Here is a 19,456-nt window from a genome sequence, read left to right as displayed (position 1 = left end):
GCTTGGTCCCGCCCTTCCCTTTTGACTCTTTGTTGTTGGCTATTGGTCAGCAGCGCTTCAGGAGTAGGGTTGGACTTTGGAGAAGACACTATAAAGATCCTAGAAATGTTTTTTCCAGTCATCAATCTCAACAATCTTGAGGCGCTCACTTCAATCATTACTTTTTAGTAATTTTTCTAAAGTTCTTCATCGGATCAGTTATTGTGACTTTTAACATAGTGGAATTAGTGTTCAATTGAGTTTCAAGCTGACTTAGTCGTATTCTAAATTTGCTGTTATTAAGTAACACAAAGTGTACATTCGTGCTTTGCTATTCAGTTGATTAGGATAAAATGCGAATTGTAATCCAAAATTCCGTGGAATACACTCCATCGACGTCTGCTACAGACAAGAAAGGTGCTGAAGATCACAACCAGATCGTCCCTGACCTTTCTCTCAGTGTAAGTAGCCTATTGTTAATAATGCTTTTAATTACTATATTGTTTTAATTATCCTTGTTAGATTTTTCAATGAGTATTATTATTTGCACTTCTTTAATATATAAATTGCAAGTTTAGCAGGCTATACTATTATGAACTGCTCAATCTCTTGTTTTGATATCATTTATAAGATAATTGTTTTGCTACTAGGCTACCATTAGAACTAAGAGGCTAAATTCATTGTAGCTCTTCATACATAAATATTATTTAAAAAATCCAAATTCATTTAGGTTACCCTGGTCAATTTAAACCTATTAGATATATTATAACTTTCAAGTAAATTAAAACATTTAAGTTTGTTTAATTCAATCTGTGAGTCTTCTGTCTTTATTCAAAACTCACAAAATCATCTTTGTTCAAAGATATTTTTTTATTTGTGTCAAAGGTTAAAATAGTGAAGTTTCACTTCAGACCTTGCGATCTGTAACGCAGATAACGTAAAGGCAGTGGCCTAACTAATATGTTGGGAGTCCAAATTTGAAAGTCCTCCAGGGCCCAAATGAATGTCCTAATTTTTTTCCTATTAAATGATGTCGTAATGAAGGGGTACATAAAAAGGCCAAGCCCACCGGTCCCTCAAATCTCTAGCTATGCCACCGTGTAAAGGTCATATTTCTATGACCGACGGTAAATGAGGGTGCCATGTGGCCAGCACAACCAACTGCCTTTACTTTCCCCAACAACTGTCATGTATCCAATAGAGTTGGGTGAACTCAGGGGCGTCCTTAAAATTTCGCAGCTCAAAATCCCACTCTACACCGAGATTATAACACGAATACCCTCGGTTTGGAACCCAAACGCTTTACTATTCAGCAACCAAAGATAAAATTCGATTCATATTGATCTTAAACTTAAAGACCTAATTACAATATCAATCATTCTTCTTCCCTTTATAGCCTATATATAGAACTAAAAGTGATAAAACATATGCCTAGATTCTATAAATTTCTAGCAGTACTTTCCCCCTCACCTTCAAATTTGTCTACGGGAAACTTATTCAAAATTTCTATTTAAATTCACACTTAACAAAAAGATTATTCTAGGTCATTATCTGTTAGTCTTCAATCTGAAATCCAGCTCTTGGAATAGTTAGAGTTTACGAACTGTAAAAACCCTAACGTGTAGAAATTTAGTTGTAGCAAAACTATTATATTTCGTTAATATGAAAAAAATGTGTATTTTATTAAAGGATACTGCTGAGGCACAGGCGCCCGAAGTGAAGGTAACACCAGACAAAACACTAATAGGCCCACCAAGAGATTCTCATGGGTTTGTTAACTTGAATCTTTATTTCTTTAAATTCAAGTCATTTATTTTTAAGAGATGCTCTGGAATTGTTATTATGTATATTAGATTATGTAAAGAGTAAATTCTTTCCATTTTACATTATTAATAAATTGACATTTATAAATAGATTCTAGATCGAAATCACAGACCTATATATAGAGGTCTGTGATCTAAATTAATTTTTGTGCTAATGAAAAATTCGGTTTTCCCTTAGGCTGCTCTCCATTATTTGAAAGCAGAAATAGTGGCTCTACATTATAGATTCTATATAATTTCGTTTACATTTTATCACTCTTTTTTAGAAGAAGGACTGGTAAAAACAAAAAGAAACAGAGAAAAAATAAAGGTGCTGTCACAGAGGATCATAAGAAGTTGGAATTCAGTGTTGTCACGGAGGCAAAGCCAGAGATAGATCTAGATCAAGATAAAAAAGGTGAGATTGAGATGATCAGGTCCTTAGTAACTAGAGCCTAGAGTAGAGGTCTAGACTCTAGATTAACTAGATCAATTAGTTATTAGTATTATATAGTAATTAGTAGATCTATTCTATATTTCTGAATCAGTCGTCAGTGAATCATCACTGAATGTGATTCACTGTGTCATATTTTTATGTGACGTAACTTTTGTAAGCCTAAGTAAACTAAGTTAGTTAGTTTCTTAATTAGAGTCAATTATTATACCGCTACACACGAAAAGTCAATTTTAAAAAAAAATCATTACACATGTTTATCATTTCTATTATTTTTTATATTTTTTTTTTTGTGTGACTATTGTTATTTAAGATGTCTCCGATTGCAACCAAGGGGAAGTAAACAATTACCAAGTTCAATATTCTGACTGTGAATCACAGTATCCTGATGTAAGTCTTTTTTTTTTTTAGTTAAATCTATAGATTTTGTGATTTAACTATTGTGTCATTCATCTCTGCAAAAGAACTCAAACTTTTAGATTTCATAATTTGAAGTCATCTGGCACAAAAGTAAATACCATCTTAATAATTAGTGGGAATGATAAACAAATTATTCATGGAATGTTAACTGTATTGAGGTGACATTTTTTCAAATTAATTTAAGGGCTAAACACTTTGCTTTTGAGCCTATTTCAAATCCAGGTAACGACAAGGATTTCCAAGTATTTATTTTGGATACCACCGAGTCCTCTAAAAGTTACCCCCACATGGTTGGGAAAAGTTAAGGCAGTTGATCATTGTACAGGTCACATGAAACCCTAGTTAACCATGTGTGGTAGAAACAGATGGGCTTTATTTTTCTGCCTCATGAAATCATTAGGTCCAAAAGAGAAACTTTTACTTACCTATTTAACTGTTTGTATGAAGTTTCGTTCTTATCTAGATTACCTCTCAGAATCAGATGATGGATTTACCAAAGTTGTCAGGAAGCACAGGCCAAGACGTAATGTATCTTCTCTGGATAAAACCGCATCAAACAAAGACAAAACTTCCTCCACTGGCAGTGGAAATAGGAAAAAGGAATCCACTCGGGCCAGACGCAAACCTTCTGCCACTAACACAGACATTAAGAAAAAGGAAAAGGCTGCAGAATCTTCTCTTGATAAAACACCTCCGAACAATGGCAAGTCTTCAACTGCTAACTCTGGTGATAGTAAAAAAGAACCCACCAGTACTAAAGCAACTCCCAGAAAGTAAGTGGCTCTTATAAACTCATATAAGTAACTATGCATACTGAGAAAGGTTTATTTATTTATGAAAATAAGGAAAATGTTATAAAATCTTTTTTCATGAATCTTTATGTTGTTCATAGTTCAAAAAGATCTAGGGCACCAAGAGCAGCAAGATCAAAAAACCAGAGCCACACACCAAGCACCAGAAAGACTAACTTATCAACTAGCAGGTGCCTAATTTTTTCTAGCTTCTATATTAAATCTTTGAAGCTTACCCAAACAAAGATATTTTATTCTAGATTGATGCACACACAAAAATTAAACTATCAAGCTTTATACTTTAATTTCTTTTTAGGACTTTACTTTTACTTTAAAGGATTTTGTTTTTTAACTTCTTTAGGCCCGCTTCAAAGCATCCTAGTGCAGAAAAACATCAGCTGTCTGACAATAGTAATAGCTCAAACTCTGTCTCACGAAGTACCTTCAGCAATACATCAAGTACTGTCCCTAGTGTTTCAAAAGTTTACTCCCAAGGCATCTCAAGGAGTTACTCAAGTATAGTAGCTAGTAAAAATGTCCCCAGCACTGCTTCAAGTTCAGACATTGTATTAAGTAACGTTGCTGGAAACACCTTAACAAGCAAAATAGCTTCTGTATCTGGTTCAGATCAGGTAAAAAATTCAACCCTGAAGTCCTCCCTGCAGTCATCACTGTCAAACCGGTCTCAGTCTCAGCCAGAGAAAAACCAAGAGATGTCTGGCAGATCATCTGATGTAAAGGCTACCTCTGAAGACAATGATGTGGGGTTGATTAGCCAAGAGTCAAGTGATATGAGCTCTCATTCACATGCCATCTCATCATTGAAAAAGAAATATTCTAAATCAAAGGCAACTGTGGTCAAAAGTTTGATCTTTGACTCCTCCATTCTGAGTGTTAATAAGCAATCAACTCGTTCTCATCTAGAAGAAGACCAAGATCTGGTCTTCAGCTCTTCAGATGACCTCAGTGATGTTGGATGGACAAGCCCGGAAGCATTAGGATCAATGGATAGCCTGAGGCCACAATCCACTTCTTCTGACCAATACATGCATAATTTATCTTTACAAGACCCCTTGATAAATTCAGCAAACAATCCCTTGGTGTGCTCTCTACCAGGTGAGATGAACTCTCCAGTGATGAATTCTGACATTGATTTCACTTGGAATTTTTTAGAAAACCAAACACAAGTCTCCTGGCAAAATAGAGGTGTTGATGGGCAGACAACCCATCCTGAGCTAGAGAAAAAGCAAGTTAGCAGCTCCTCTGATGAAAGAGTTACCTCTGAAGACAGTGATCCATTTTATATGTCACCAAGCAGTCTATTGTCACACTCTCTACTTGATGAGATGACCTCTACAGAGATCAATGCTGACATTGATGACACCCCAAGAATTTTTGAGCACCCACTTTATCCACATGTTTTTTGTCGTACTCCTGGGAAAAAGAAAAACCCTTGGATGACAGAAAACACTCCAGAAGACAAGGGAATATCTAATCCTTTTCATGTACCAACTATTGATTCACCATTTTATAACAGTGACAGATTGAGGAAAACTAAAATGAATATGGTAAAATCATGTTTTACTTTTCTTATAGTTCTAATATAAATTCTTATCATTTATATTTCTACTTGCCAAATATTCTTATATTATATAATTAATAAATATGCTTCAATGTTTATTTTACTTGTAAAAATATTTTTTACAACTTTTTACTGAGATTGAATTTTAAAATTACTTTGCAGAACACTTTGGCTGGCAGTGTTGGACAGGCAGACTCTTGTTTTAAGTAAGTTTTGTGAGTTGTTACTATTCAAAATGTCACACTGATTTGGTAAAGTCATTGGTGAAGTCATATTATTTTATCACATTAAATTTTTCATAATTGATCAAATAAAAAGTGATCAGATTTGTTGTAAATTAAACATTGCATTATACAGTATGTAGCTACTTTTTCATAACTTGGACAAATGAGGTTACGGTAATCTGTTTTCTGAGGCCCATGGTTAACAAAGGTGTATGAGGCTAGCACAACAACCACCTACCTTTACCTTTCCCCAACTAATGCCAGGTACCCATTAGAGCTGGGTGGACTCATAGGCACCGATCCCGAAATCCAAGTCTTCACTAGGATTCAAACCCAGGACTCCCGGCTTGATGTCAATGCGCTTTACTACTCATTCACTGTGCCTCCTATCATCAAAATATAACTTAAAAAATAATGATAGTATAATATAACCCTGATTGTTAACAGCTCTCCTACAGTTCAATTATAACAAATATTTATCTGTTTAAAATAATAAAAATACAAAGTTACATTATCCAGTATTACTAATTCATATTGTCTAAAGAAATTAGCAGTTTTATAGAGCACATAGAATATTATTTGTATAATTGGAAATATAGTAAAAAAAATTTTGCTATACACACTACACATCTTTTGGTATCGTTCCACTTCTTCTTCGTTCTCTTAGTGGATATACAAGATTGATAAAGAGGGTGAAGCAATATTGCAATAAATTATCTCTTTTCTTTTTTTTAGCCCTTCCATTGTTTTTGAAAGTCTTCAGCTGGAGCTTGGCGATGAAATAGATTTGCGCCAGGCTGTTGAGGTTAGTTGTGTTGTTATTTTAAAACATCTCTGTGATGTTCTTCTAATAGAAATACTTTGTGTACTTTAATGTAGCCATGTTTGACCTTTACGTATATGTTTGGTTCACTTTATGTCCACAGAAAAAAGTTCTGACATCATTAAAGGTGGAAAGAGCAACATGGCTGGAGAAGTTGAAAAAAGTAGCACTGAAAAATATTGAAAATCTAGAGGAATTAGTTAAAAGGTACTTAGTTTGTTATTGTTGCATACTACCAACTTATTAAGTGCGTTGACCTTACCCCTCCATTCCACCTAACTCCAGTTAAATCAAATACATGCCTTTGATGGAATGCTCCCCCCATGTAGGTAGTGGATTACCTTCTTTTGTTGTGTCCATTGCCACACATCTGCATACTTTTCATTTATCCTTGACTGGATTTAGAAATAAACTTTTTAACAGCTAGATCTACTCAAGAGACATATGTCTAGTTATACCAACATCACTGTCTTTGAATTGTCATAGCCTGTCAGTCTAATCTGAGATTAAGCAAGTATAACCATTGCTTACATCATTCTTGATTTGTTGATTTTTTGGTGCAGTTTTGTTGTCTGTTTCAGAGCTGGAAAGGAAGATGACCGTTACCGCTACTCTCAGCTAAAGCAAAAAATCAGAGACTGGACTCTGCACTTAGAACTTTGTGACCAAGGTTTATTGGAGGTAAATATAATTTTTAGCTAGTTTTAAGTTTCTCGACTGTAAATTAAGATATACATTGACTTAAATTATGTTTATAATTTAATATAATATAATGTATTTATAATATTATTATAATTTTTACTTTAATGTGGCCAAAAAAAAATTTCTTCTTTAGGTCACACAAGGGGGACTACAGATTCTAACCATGGATAAAATTATGGACAGCCTTCAGGTATCTTCAGCACCAATCTGTTTAACTATTGAAGAACCAATTAGCCAATTATTACTAAAGAGATAGGAGGGTGTTATTGAAGTCATACAACAGTCCTTCCCTGATTATTCATGGTAAGACATGTACCTATCAGTTCAATGTTGTTTTTTTTAATTACAAATTTGTATTTCTAAATATATTTAATATGAAATAGTTTAAAATCTCCCTCTCCAAAAGAACACTACCATCAGTGATTTGAAATAGTATTTTCTGTCAGATCAACTCTCAATCCTAAATGCTTTAAAACTCATTCCCTTTGGGTTAATTTCTTCCCTAAAAATTTTTGATAGCTTTAAATTAAATTTTGAACAAGTTTCCTTTTGATTCTTTTCTCTTTTAACATGTTTTTACCTCATATGATGTGTTCATGCATTTAAACGGGTTGCTTCAATTTTCTTTTTTAAGACTGTTTATATTTCTAAAGAAATATAGATAAAAATTATTTAAAAAAAATAATTTTCATTAAGTTTGGATCTTACAATATTTCCTAAATCTAATTGACTTAGTGTCAACTATAAGAAATGTAACCCTAACTGACAGTATTAGAGATTTCATACATGGTTGGAAGAAAACTCTAAAATAGTCAACTTTTTGGTGTATCCGGTGTACAAACTAATGGAAGTGTTGCTAAGCTAGGTATTTTAATAGTTTTATGATAAGTTTCGTCAACATTTTTAGAACTGCAGAGTCAAAGTTAAAAACAAATGGGCAACTAACTCATTGATATATTGTTAAAATTAGTGCTCAGTCCTTTTTTTGAGTTGGCAACAGTGAAGTTCAGTTAAGCATCCTTGACATTGTTTAGTTTATCCTGAAAATCTCCAATAGCAATATTGCTCTTTTTTGGTGGATTGCCATAAACTTGATGTGTATAGTTTTTTAATGAACTTTACACATTTTACACTTGCCACACACCTATTTCTGCTTTTTCTTTGTAGTAATAAGCATCATTTAGGATTCAATTTTTCAGTGTACTTCAATTGAAGACAGCTCCAACCCTTTTTCCCCCCACACTTTGCATGTCCAGTGGTAAAGTGCTTGGCTTCCAGGATTTTTAGGGGTGTCCCTGAGTCCACCTTACTCTAATGGGTACCAGACATGAGTTAAGGAAAAGTAAAGGCAGTTGGTTATTTGTGCTGGTATCATAACATTCGAGCACTCACAAAGCTCAACCACAACAGCAAAAAAACTGTTATTCAATGGATACCAGCTCACATACAACTAGCAGGAAATGAGAAGGCTGACACACTCGCCAAGAGTGGGAGAACAAACTCACAAGTAAACTCTGCACTCTATCCAGAAGAAATGAAGAAATTAATTGTAGATAAAATAAATGAGAAATGGACGAGCTCCCATCCAAATCACAAGAAAGATGATGCTTACTATAAGCTATCCCGACAAGACCAACGTCTAATCTTTCGACTCAGGACCGGACACAACAGAATGCGACAACACATGTTCCGGAAGCTCAAAATTGGAACCAGTGAAATCTGCCCATGTGGAGTATCACCAGAAAATGCCGACCACGTCCTCCAAAACTGCTCTCTCTACCAAGAGGCCCGTATAAGACATTGGCCCCAAATCACCCCAATAGAAAGAAAACTATATGGAGAGCTCCCTGATTTGGAAACCACTGCGCAGTTCATCTCATGTATTGGTTTAGTCATATGAACACTCCAACATAACAATGAGAACGATGAAGAAGAAGAAGAAGATAACATTCGGATGTCATTAATCATTGGCCACAGAAACAGATAACCTTAACATTATCTGCCCTAAAGCTTCAAATGGGTACTTTTTACTTTACTATGCTTGTCCAGTGCAAGTTCTGTTTACTTAATAAAAACATATTCATGTCTTATTTTTCCTTGCAGGAGCTCCATCTTTACAAAACTTGAGGTATTGAAAGCACAGTCTGGTGGAACATTGAATAATTTTAGCACTTATCACCTGAACAAGGCAATAACAAATGCAATAATTCAGGAGAAAGTGCATCAGGTTGGAACAAATTCCTTGCATTTTTTCCTTGTAGATTGATCTCTCTCTCTCTCTCTCTCCCTCTCTTTAAGTACTAAAATGATTTTTCAGACATTAACCTGTTCTGTTAGTTAATCAGTGTATTGTTTTTATTTCATTGTTTTTGGAGTGGGGGAGGTAGCAATGATGGGATTGTCCAAGAAAATAAGCAAAATAACAGATTAATACAATTTAAGTAAAAAAAAATGAATGTAGGTAAATTCTCATGTCCTATTTCTGGTTCCACAATTCACTCTTTTTTTTTAATGACACATATTGACTAGAAGTTTAAAGATTTATGAACAAATAAGGTTTTCGCGAAATTTCTGTTAGTACCTGCAGTATAATATGTTACAATGTTTTAAAACAAAGACTATGAATGTATAAACCATGACATTAAACTTTTTTGTGTCTGTCTTTATTAAACTTTGTCATCATTTGCTCAAACGATTATACAAATCTTAACATGTGCTATTACATGATTAGGAATTAGGTATTTCTTTCTGGAATAAGGGGAAAGTTTTACTTATTGATGAATGACATGATAGATCTTTAAAAAGCAAGAACGCTCTAAGAGACGCTAGAATCAAAACACTTTCTTATTTACAGTAAGAATAAGAAGAATTATATAGACGGCTAGTAATAGAGGACATTCGATGTCCCTTATTGAGTATTAAAAGTGTTTGTTGTTTCAACACCACCATGGACTCCATTTATCTATTGTTGACCTTTCGTCTGTGTTGCTGTTGAGTTCAGCATTGCCTATTGAGTTTGTTCATAGTTCAAGTACTCATCACCCTGGAAGTGCACATGTTTATGTCCCTTGGAGTGAAGCTAATACCTCTTTTGGTAATAATAAGTAGCTTTATATTTCTATTCTTGTTTAAGCTTAACTTTTGTAATTATTATTCCTCAGGCGAACTTAGCCACCAGCCCTCTTGCCTCACACAAAAGTGTCTGTCATACAAACTCTGGACAAAAATATAGCCATTCCACTGCAAGTCAAAGAAGTAGATGTAGCACAGCAGGTCGAAGATCTAGCCGAAGAACAACAAGTCAGAACGATGAGCAACAGCCATCTAGGAGTCGAAAAGGTGGCCAAAGAAGATCACGTAAAAGGGTTGGTTGTGGCAGGTTAGATGGTCGATAAGCTGTATAGTTTTGTGCTGGTTGAAACAATTTTAAGATAGAATCACAGCAACTTAATAAAACAGAATGTACATCCATCAGAAGTTTAAATAGTTAAGCAGTTAGTACCAGTGCTTGTTTCAAGATCTTAAAACAATTGTTCTTCATTTATATTTTTGGCTCCAAATGCTAAATCTAATTGCTTTTGTTTTCACAATTTGTTTAATTTGCTTTGTCACCAATTGAAAGGCTGATTGAAAGTCCATTAACTAATCACAACTGTCTCTTTAAATGAAATACTACTTGGAATGGTTTTAAATTGATTTGCTCTTTAGATGAGGTATTTTTTTTTTTGCCTTCTTTTTATATCATCTATTCAACTTTTTTTTTTTAACCTGTATCTTATTCAACTCATGTGTATTGTTTTTCTTTTTTTTTTTTCTAGTATTTTGTTATTTATAATTATTTCATTGCTGTTCACTATATGTTTTGATTATTTTGGTGATATGAATTTTTTTTTGTTGCTTTATTTAATGTGAATGTTGTCATATAGTGAATCTCATTTGTGACCTTTTTTTTTGGATAGGCTAAATATCAAATTATGAAATGCTTCAAAATTTGATTACCAGCTTTTTGGTTAAAATTATGTTTTTTTTTTTCAAAACTAAGTGATCAATAAAAAGATTATTTAAACTATTGAACATGACTTAACTTATTTGATTGCAGTGATATTATTTCTGTGTTTTGGTTATATTTAGTAAGAATATGTCTTGTTTCTAGTTTAACATCAAAGCTATTTAATTGGGCTTATTATTTAACCATTGTGTAAAGGAGCTAGAGTTCACCAATGTTTACCACCAACATTTAAAATAAATGCCTCAACCATAGGTATCAAATCTAGCACATAATACAGTTTTAAAATTTCATAAAAAATAAAGAGGAAAATTGAATATCAAAACTTAATCATATTCTTTACATATAATTTTAAACAATGAGGCACAGTGGACACTACATGATATAAACCTTTAAAATTGTACAAAGCAAAGCAAATAGTGCAATATATAGGCCTACAGACACCTATGATTTCTGTAAACATTTTATATTAGAAACATTATTAACTGTCTAAATTTGGATATTATAAACTAATTTAATAGAAATTTTAAAAAAAAGTTAAAATTATATTTTAAAAAAAGTTATACAAAGTCGTATAGATCTAGCAAATATATCAATACCCAACATGAATAAAAATAATTATAGAATTTAATTTGGAATAAATAAGTAGAATCTATATATCTATAGGTGCCACACCTGTAACTTTCTTCAAACTTTATTTCGCTTATGATTAATTTGACTTCTACTTTTGAATCTCTGGAACAATTTATAAATAAGAAACCTAACATTTATAATAAAATTCGGTACTAGATAATATGGTATCTCAAAGTCCTTGATATTTAACTTTAAATAGATCCTAGATCTATAATAGATCTCAAAATTTGCTTAATTTAAAAAATATAATAGATCTAAATGTAAAAAAATCATAATAGACTTAATTAATAGTAAACAGAATTAGATTCAAGAAAAGTTTATTTTTATTCAAATTTATTGTTATATAAAACTATATATATAGGCCTATATAGCAATTTAATATTCATATTGCCCAATGATCTGTGCAGTGCTAAAAGCCTATCTCTCTATTTTGTAACTTACAGGATAACGAAAACTAATTAATTTCACTAAAGAAAACTATTGTAAAACTTGTTTACTATTATTAAGGGAATACATAAATTATAAATTTATTAACTATATAAATGCAATTATGGTATTGTTTCATTTGGACCTATAAAAGAATATCAGTAGGTTATTCTTTACAATAATCTTTAAATCAGATAAAACTTTTATGCACCAAAGTATAACAAGTTAAAATTTACTTTTGACATGTTTAAGAAAAAAAAAACATATTTAAACATTAATTTTTACAATGATCAATCTTGTGACTGTAGTTTTTATAGGAACATGTCACATGCAAAATAGTTAAATCATTGTACTTTTGTACAAACTCATTATCCTAGCAATCAATGGATCAGAGTTTACATGGATGACTCATCCCATAAAGCCACCACAAAGGGAGGAGCTGGAATACTCATTGAATGGCCAGATATGGAGAAAAACTAGAAAAATCCATTGCAACTGGAGAGCTCTCTGGCAGCCACAGAGCAGAAAGGGAAGCACTAGAACTAGCTGCTACCATGCTAGCAAATCATCCAAGTACCACGCACAGTCAAATTGTCTTTCTAACCGATGCAAAAACAAAGCTTGGAAAACTCTGATTCCTCTAATATAGAACGACTCAGGACAGCACTTACAAAGCTCAACAACAACAGCAAAATAACTCTTATTCAATGAATACCATTGCAGTTCATATAGAACTAGAAGGAAATTAGAAGGCTGACACACTCACCAAAGTGGGAGAACAAACTTACAATTAATCACAAAGACACTGCCCCCCCCCCCCCCCAAAAAAAAAAAAAAAACAATAGAAAGAAAACTATATGGAGAGCTCCCTGATTTAAAAACCACTGCGCAGTTCATCTCATATATTGGTCTAGTCATCTGAACGCTCCAACATAAAAAATGAGAACGAAGAAGAAGAAGAAGATTGTACTTTGGGATTAAGTCCGTTTCAGCAGACAAATACAAAGTTTATTTGACAACAATAATAATAATACTGCACTTCTTGTTAGTGCTACAAGTCAAGAAAATCATATCCGCATAACAGCGGTAGCCTATCAAAAATATCCAATACGTTAAATTAAAGTAAATCACGTCCGCATCTCAGCGGGTAACACTGTACAGAATAATCCAGAATAATAATACATGTCTCAAAAAGAACACTGGCATCAAAAGATACTTCTTAACTGTAAATACTGCTCGACTTTTCTAAGTCGCTAATGTCCGTCCCGGACCAAAATATACTTGACCACCCGGTCCAAAGGATACCACTTGACTGACTTGACTGAACTCAAAGTCAACTTTTTTCATTCTACTTCCTATTTTCTACATCAGGAATTCCACGTGTCTTTTAAACTCTTAACATGACGTGAACATTGTCAGGCAATAATCTGAGACTGTGAAAACAACCAGAACTAAGGTTGTATGAGAGATCAAGAGTTTACTTAGAAGAGTTGGTGAAATGAATTGATGAAGTTAAGCCAGTTTCTAGCCAGTTGCTCAAGTCAGTTTTTCTGTTAGTTTTCTGGTCATTTGGAAGTCATGTAACAAATAAGTTAAAATTATAACAAATAAGACAAACAGACACAAACGCTCTTTTGTTCCCCTGGCAATCAAATCATTAAATAGGAACAATCTGATATAAACTTTGTCACATGTAAATTATGAGTGAGTCTGGTGTGAATGTACGTTTTGGTTTCTTTTAGTTATAATGTTTTTTTTTTTTTGGTGTAATGCACAAATTGTAAGACAAATTTCCATACGGACAATAAAGATTATTACTATTATTATTATTTAATCAGTCGATAAAATAAGTTTTGTGAAGTCAAGTAGTGGACTTAATGATATGACTATGTAACAAGTGAAGTTAGAAAGTTAACAAAGTATATATGAATAAAAGTAATCTGTGTGAATTATATTAATCTATCAATCATCTTGAAATTGGATTTATTTTATGTCAATGAACATCATAAGTATTATATCATGTTCACAAATAGTTCCTTTATTGTTGTTAGTCCAATCTCCGGACTGTAATGTTGCATATGAATAAAATGCCTACACATATCCTACAAATAAATGTCATGATAAACTTTCCTGGCAGACTCTCACACTCTTCTGGTGCAGAGATCTGCTGAAGGGGTTTGGGGAAAATGCTGAGCTCTGAAAGGTGTAGAGACTGCCTGTCAGGGTCTACAGCTTATGCTGTACTGATCAGACGCCACCCTATAGACACGTAATCATCTTCTTTTTTTGAAGTAACGTCTGTTTTATATATAAGATAAAATAGTGAAGGATCATTAAAATCTGAGGGCTCTAAACTGGTGGTTACAAAAAAGCCTCCTAGGAGCTGCCTCACTCCACTTTAGTGGATTAAACCCTGCCCAGATAGTGGCTGAAAATTAACCGGTCGTTTCATATGTCCATTGTTAATTAAAAATGGTATAATTTTTGAATCTAAATCTATTTAATCTGGTATAATTTGTGAATCTAGGTCTATTAAATCTTATGATAATTTGTCTTACTATGCGATTAATAAGAATTTACATATTGCGGAGTTGGCAGCCAGTGATTTTTTAGTGTTGGCATGCAGTTTTGCGGTAAAATATAAGAATTGTTTACATGGATTCTAGATCTAGACCGAATGAAAGCTAATGGCTACTGCTTCATATTCACTCCCACCACATGGAATTCCCACACTAATTCCAGAAATTATCTCTAAACCATTTGACACTATTCAACATAAAACGGTTCGTGTTGTCGGACGGTAAGTCTAGAGTAGACTTTTTATGACTTATTACTAGTTATAGATTCTAGTATTAGTTATACTCATTATTATTCATTATACTGTATAGTGACAGTATCAGTCACTATGACTACTATGAGTCTAATGAGTATACTATAGTCTAGACCTAGACTAGAGTGACTGTGTACTCTACTACTGTCTCTACTCTAGAGTAGTCTAACTCTAAGAGTCACAGACAGAGTGAATAGTGAGTGACATAAAATCCTAAAAGTATGACTATGACTACTATGGATGAGTATGAGTCTAGACTCTAGAGTAGACCTAATACTAATAGTATAGTAATAGTAATAGAGTAAAAAGAGTAACTTAAGTCCTAGGCCTAGACTTTTGACTACTTTAGAGCCTATTATGGTCAGTATAGTATAGACTATAGAGTATAGAGTCTACTTAGATTAAGTTAGATCTAGATCTGAGATGAACTCCAATTGGTGACAAGGCAGGGAGACCCAGGTCTAGTGCCCTGGTAAAGAACTCTGCTGTTTGGCGTAGTGCCTCATAGCTTCCATACAAACATAGTGAACCACTGGATACGTCCTCCCGCAGCTCGCGGAGCTGCGGACACTCTTGCAAGACGTGCTCCACCATCTCTTATGATTCCCCGCAGTGTCGGCAACGGGCATCAAAATTTGGCCGGAACCGGGTGAAGTACGCATCTATGGGGCAGTGTCCAGTACGCCACTGCGCTATTGTTGTTTGTTCCGACCTTTTTAGCCTCCACCACGGGTCCTCTCAATTTGGGCGACGCATGTGCTGCCAGACTCCCCTGGCAGTGCTGGAGTCATCCCAGGATTTCAACCATTTTTCGTGTACCCACTCTCGTATAACTGTGGCAGCCTGTTGGAATGTACTTGGTGACTCGAAAGTGAGCACGGCCAGCGCTCCTTCTCGTGCTAGAGCATCATTCATGGCATTGCCCCTCACGTCGCAGTGCAAGGGCACCCGCTGCATAAAGATGACAGCTCCAATAAATAGGCGGATGTTATTTGCGGCGCCTAATGCCTCTTCCACCAATTTGGACTTACCCCTAAGGCAGCCATGGCTTGGAGGCAGGACTGGGAATCAGTAACCATTACAAAGGTAGTCGCAACGGTTATGTTTTCACGCAGTTTTTGGAGCAGATAATTGAGTGTATTGGTTATCGCCGTTAATTCTGCATCAAAGCTACATGCGGCAAGGCCGCATGCGCCTGACAGCTTGTCTGGTTCGTGGTCTGGGTAACAGATATAGGCCCCATACCCAGCTCTTACGGGGTCCTTCATGACCGACCCGTCTGTGTAACAGTAGATGGCATCGGCCGGGTAGGTCTTTAGTGTGTCCAATGCCATTTTCCTTAGTAAATCCGGGTGTGTGTGTCGTTTTGTGGCCCCCTTCAAGATCTAGATCTAGTAGTAGTAGAGTAAAAGTAAAAGTCTCATCCAATGGCTGGCCTATCTAGGAGTTGGAGGCTAGACTTAATAATTATATTATTATACTAGATAAAAGGGAAGTGGCTTTCTAACACTAACAGGCAGAGTGAAGGGCATAAGGGGGAAATTTATGCTTTCTAATTATTAGGCCTAATTGGCTGAGATAAGGAAAGAGGCTTTCTTTCTAATAGGCAGATAGATCTATGACTAGATCTATAGATAGGGGGAGAGGCTTTCTAATAGGCTGGCAGTCACTACGATCACTTATATGATACTTTCTTTGTTGAGCGATTTGCCATCTATAGCAACACTATTGGAGGATAAACAAGGAACACAAATGTTTAGCCACGTGATAATATTGATAAAACAATGAGAAAAAAACTGTCACATGACAGCCTGTGTGTATTATGTAATTTGTAATTTGGCTAAATGTTGTTTGTTTACTATTGGTGAATGAGGTCCATTATCAAGAAATATTTATTGAAAAAGAATTAAGGCTACTTAATTTTAAAGAGGAAAAGTGTGCTTGCTTTTGGGATTTTATTGTCTCTTGGATGATTGGTACTTCGCAAGAGTTTCTTGTGTTCAAGTTATTTGCCAGTTTAGGGCAGAATAGTTGCAGATGGCTCCACTGTGCTTTCAGTCCATTTCCCTCAGGATAAACAAGCTAGGAAGGCTTAAGCAGGCAGGCTTGGTGATGTCTGCAGTAGCTGCAGAGCTAAGCTAAGCTATGAATAAAAGCCAGGCTGAAAATAAATTTTTTAAAGCCGTGCTAGTTTCATCCTCAATCATGTGTCTGTTGATCTTGTGAAAAACACAATTGTCAGAGTACCATAAATTTAGTTAATTTTTATACATTTGAGGCTTATAACTAACATTAAAGAGCAGGGTTGTAAAGTTAAGTTCCCCTTTCAGACCTTGTTGTCTATAGGGCAGATGATGTAAAGGTCATCTATAAATTTCTGTGGCCTACGGTTAACGAGGGTGTCATGTGGCCAGCAAAACAACCAATCGCTTTTACTTTTCCCCAACTAATGGGGTGAACTCAGAAGATCCCGAAATTAAAAATCCCAGTCTACACCAGGATTCAAACCCTAGCCCCAGTTCGGAAGCTAAGAGCTTTACCACTCAGTCACCACACCTTCCAAAAGAGGAGGTTTGGGCTAAGCAATAATGCTCCAGAGGAGGCCTGGGGTGGTCCCTTGGCTGAGAAGCCAGTACACTAACACTAGCATTGAACAAAAAATTAATCATCCTTGAGAATGAACAAGGGGAGATAATGAGGCAGGGGAGAGAACAATGTAAACATAAAAAGATTGGTGGAGGGTGGTGTCAGTATGGAACTAATGCAGAGCAGATGTTAAAATAAAAGCGCATGTAATGTTGCTTATTACAAAAAAAAAAATGATTGACTATACAAGTACCCATAAATAAATTACTTGAACACCAAATGCTTGTCATATTGTCACTATACCAGGAAGAAAAATTCCACAAACACAAACATCAGAGTTACAGTTGAAGATGTTCTGAAAATTATTTTATAAATTGTCTGTGAATGAGATTTTGTTTTATGGTTCATTTCCATTTTTTTTTTTCCGTTATATTCTTACTGCTTATGACAGTAATAATCATTCCGTCCATTTCTCAGAATTTAATTCCCATTGTTTGAATTGGATAGACTAGCCTATCTGAAGTTTAATAGAACCCCCCCCCCCCAGCCCAGCAAGTAACTTTCCACACAAAAATATGCCATTGAATTTCTTAAAAGAAGGATATTCCTGCAACTCGCTCTGTCCTGATTTTTTGGGGAAAGAAAGAGCCATTGTAGTTATGGTCATTCCTTAAACATAGAAAAAGATGATCTTAACAGTTTAGCAGTGCTATTAAATTCTGATACTATTTTTTACCTTAAAATAAAACCCAACTATTTGTATATATTTATATTCTATTCCAGAGTGGTGAACTATGATGCAGCAAACAACTTAGCCTTCTTAGCAGAGCCAACCCAATCTTCCTCCATTCATCTAGTGGTGGACACACAGCTTACAGACAGTTCAGATTATGTCACTGGTTCTCAAGTTATGTTGATTGGTGAACTGGAAGAGTTGGACTTGTCTGTACACAAGCTGCGTGGTTTCACTGACAGTGGTAATGTGATTCTCAAAGCTCGTATTTCAAAGTGTGTGGACAGATTAGATTACGGGCTGTACTGTAAGACGCTGGCAGTGTGGAGAGACTTTAGTGAGGTTCATTTTAGTCAATAATCAGCCTATTTTGTTTCTTTTGCTTTGCAAGTCAACGTCCTTTGGCAATTAAATCATTAACAAAAGAACTAACTTTCTGATTTAAACTTTACATGTGATGCTAAAGTGAACTTACATGAATGTACGATGTGTTTGCATCATTGTAATATTTTGTTATGTGTAAAGCTCTATGGTACTGTAAAATAAATTTCCTTCAGGACAATAAAGATATTATTATATTGTTTCATTCCTATTGTATTCTACTTTATAAGTTCTATTTTGTAGGGCACTTATTTTACATGTACTAGGTACTGAAATGCTCAGAGACACCTCTACTGATGAATCCTTGCCACCAGCACATAAACAGGGAGTGTTTAATGGCATCCTTGCTCTACTTTACACCCAGTTATAAATGAAGCATTCAATGGACACATATGTTGACTCTCAAAACACACACAAAAGCAGGGTATTCAAAGCCCATTTGCACTGGGCCAAAATGTTGAGATTGCTTCACCTATAACAGGTTGTATATTCATTGTATCTATTGAAAGTAAGATGTTAGGAAAATTTAACAGTTCCAGTATTTTAAAAATGATTCATTAGATATAAATGAATATGCTATATAACAATAATAGTGGAAGCAATTACTTAACATGAAATATCTGATGAGAACAAAATTGGTGCACAGATCTTTAGTATCATATTACTCACCAATTTGACAACAAAATCTGTTCTACTTTGAACAATTTCCTGCTGCAGATATTCTCCTCAAGAAATTTGGAATTCACTTTGTGATGCATATATTATTTTTAATTTTTACAGCCTTTTGTTAATATTTGTAATAACAGGAAAAAAAGTTATAAAAAAAAAAGAGTTGTCTTTCTTTGAGATTCTATTACTTTTGTCCAACACATTCTTCAAAACAAATTAACCTTTGCTCAAAACAAATTAACCTTTGCTCAAAACATAACTTGTAAAGTCTACAAATGTGCTTTGGCTTGTGCTCAGACTTTATTTCTAATTTAAGATATAAGCAGAATGTTGGGACTGCTTTCATTGACTGAATGCTTTGGGCTATCTTCTTAGCCTTTAGTGTAGGCTGGGTGTTTCCTCAGGCTTTTTTAAA

The 19,456-nt window shown here is 34.6% G+C and overlaps 2 protein-coding genes across 2 annotated transcripts; both read left to right on the top strand.

The window, feature by feature from the left end:
- Positions 1 to 332: 332 nt before the first annotated feature.
- Positions 333 to 10,724, top strand: LOC106055153 (uncharacterized). The gene is made up of 14 exons (XM_056009658.1): positions 333 to 440; positions 1,669 to 1,748; positions 2,069 to 2,199; positions 2,549 to 2,625; positions 3,103 to 3,428; positions 3,548 to 3,637; positions 3,808 to 5,014; positions 5,191 to 5,234; positions 5,988 to 6,057; positions 6,179 to 6,282; positions 6,657 to 6,756; positions 6,911 to 7,080; positions 8,881 to 9,004; positions 9,939 to 10,724. Exons 1-12 carry the CDS (start codon positions 333 to 335, stop codon positions 7,031 to 7,033), a joined length of 2,460 nt encoding a protein of 819 aa, XP_055865633.1. The 3' UTR covers positions 7,034 to 7,080; positions 8,881 to 9,004; positions 9,939 to 10,724.
- Positions 10,725 to 14,457: 3,733 nt separating this feature from the next.
- LOC106055150 (uncharacterized) lies at positions 14,458 to 18,577 on the top strand. The gene is made up of 2 exons (XM_056010641.1): positions 14,458 to 14,642; positions 18,042 to 18,577. The coding sequence occupies exons 1-2, from the start codon at positions 14,530 to 14,532 to the stop codon at positions 18,349 to 18,351; spliced, it is 423 nt and encodes a 140-aa protein (XP_055866616.1). The 5' UTR covers positions 14,458 to 14,529; the 3' UTR covers positions 18,352 to 18,577.
- The last annotated feature ends 879 nt before the right edge of the window (positions 18,578 to 19,456 follow it).

This window comes from Biomphalaria glabrata, chromosome 14 (genome assembly GCF_947242115.1).
Source record: "Biomphalaria glabrata chromosome 14, xgBioGlab47.1, whole genome shotgun sequence".
In the NCBI taxonomy this organism is placed as follows: Eukaryota; Metazoa; Mollusca; class Gastropoda; family Planorbidae; genus Biomphalaria; species Biomphalaria glabrata.
This window is presented reverse-complemented; position numbering and strand designations above follow the sequence as displayed.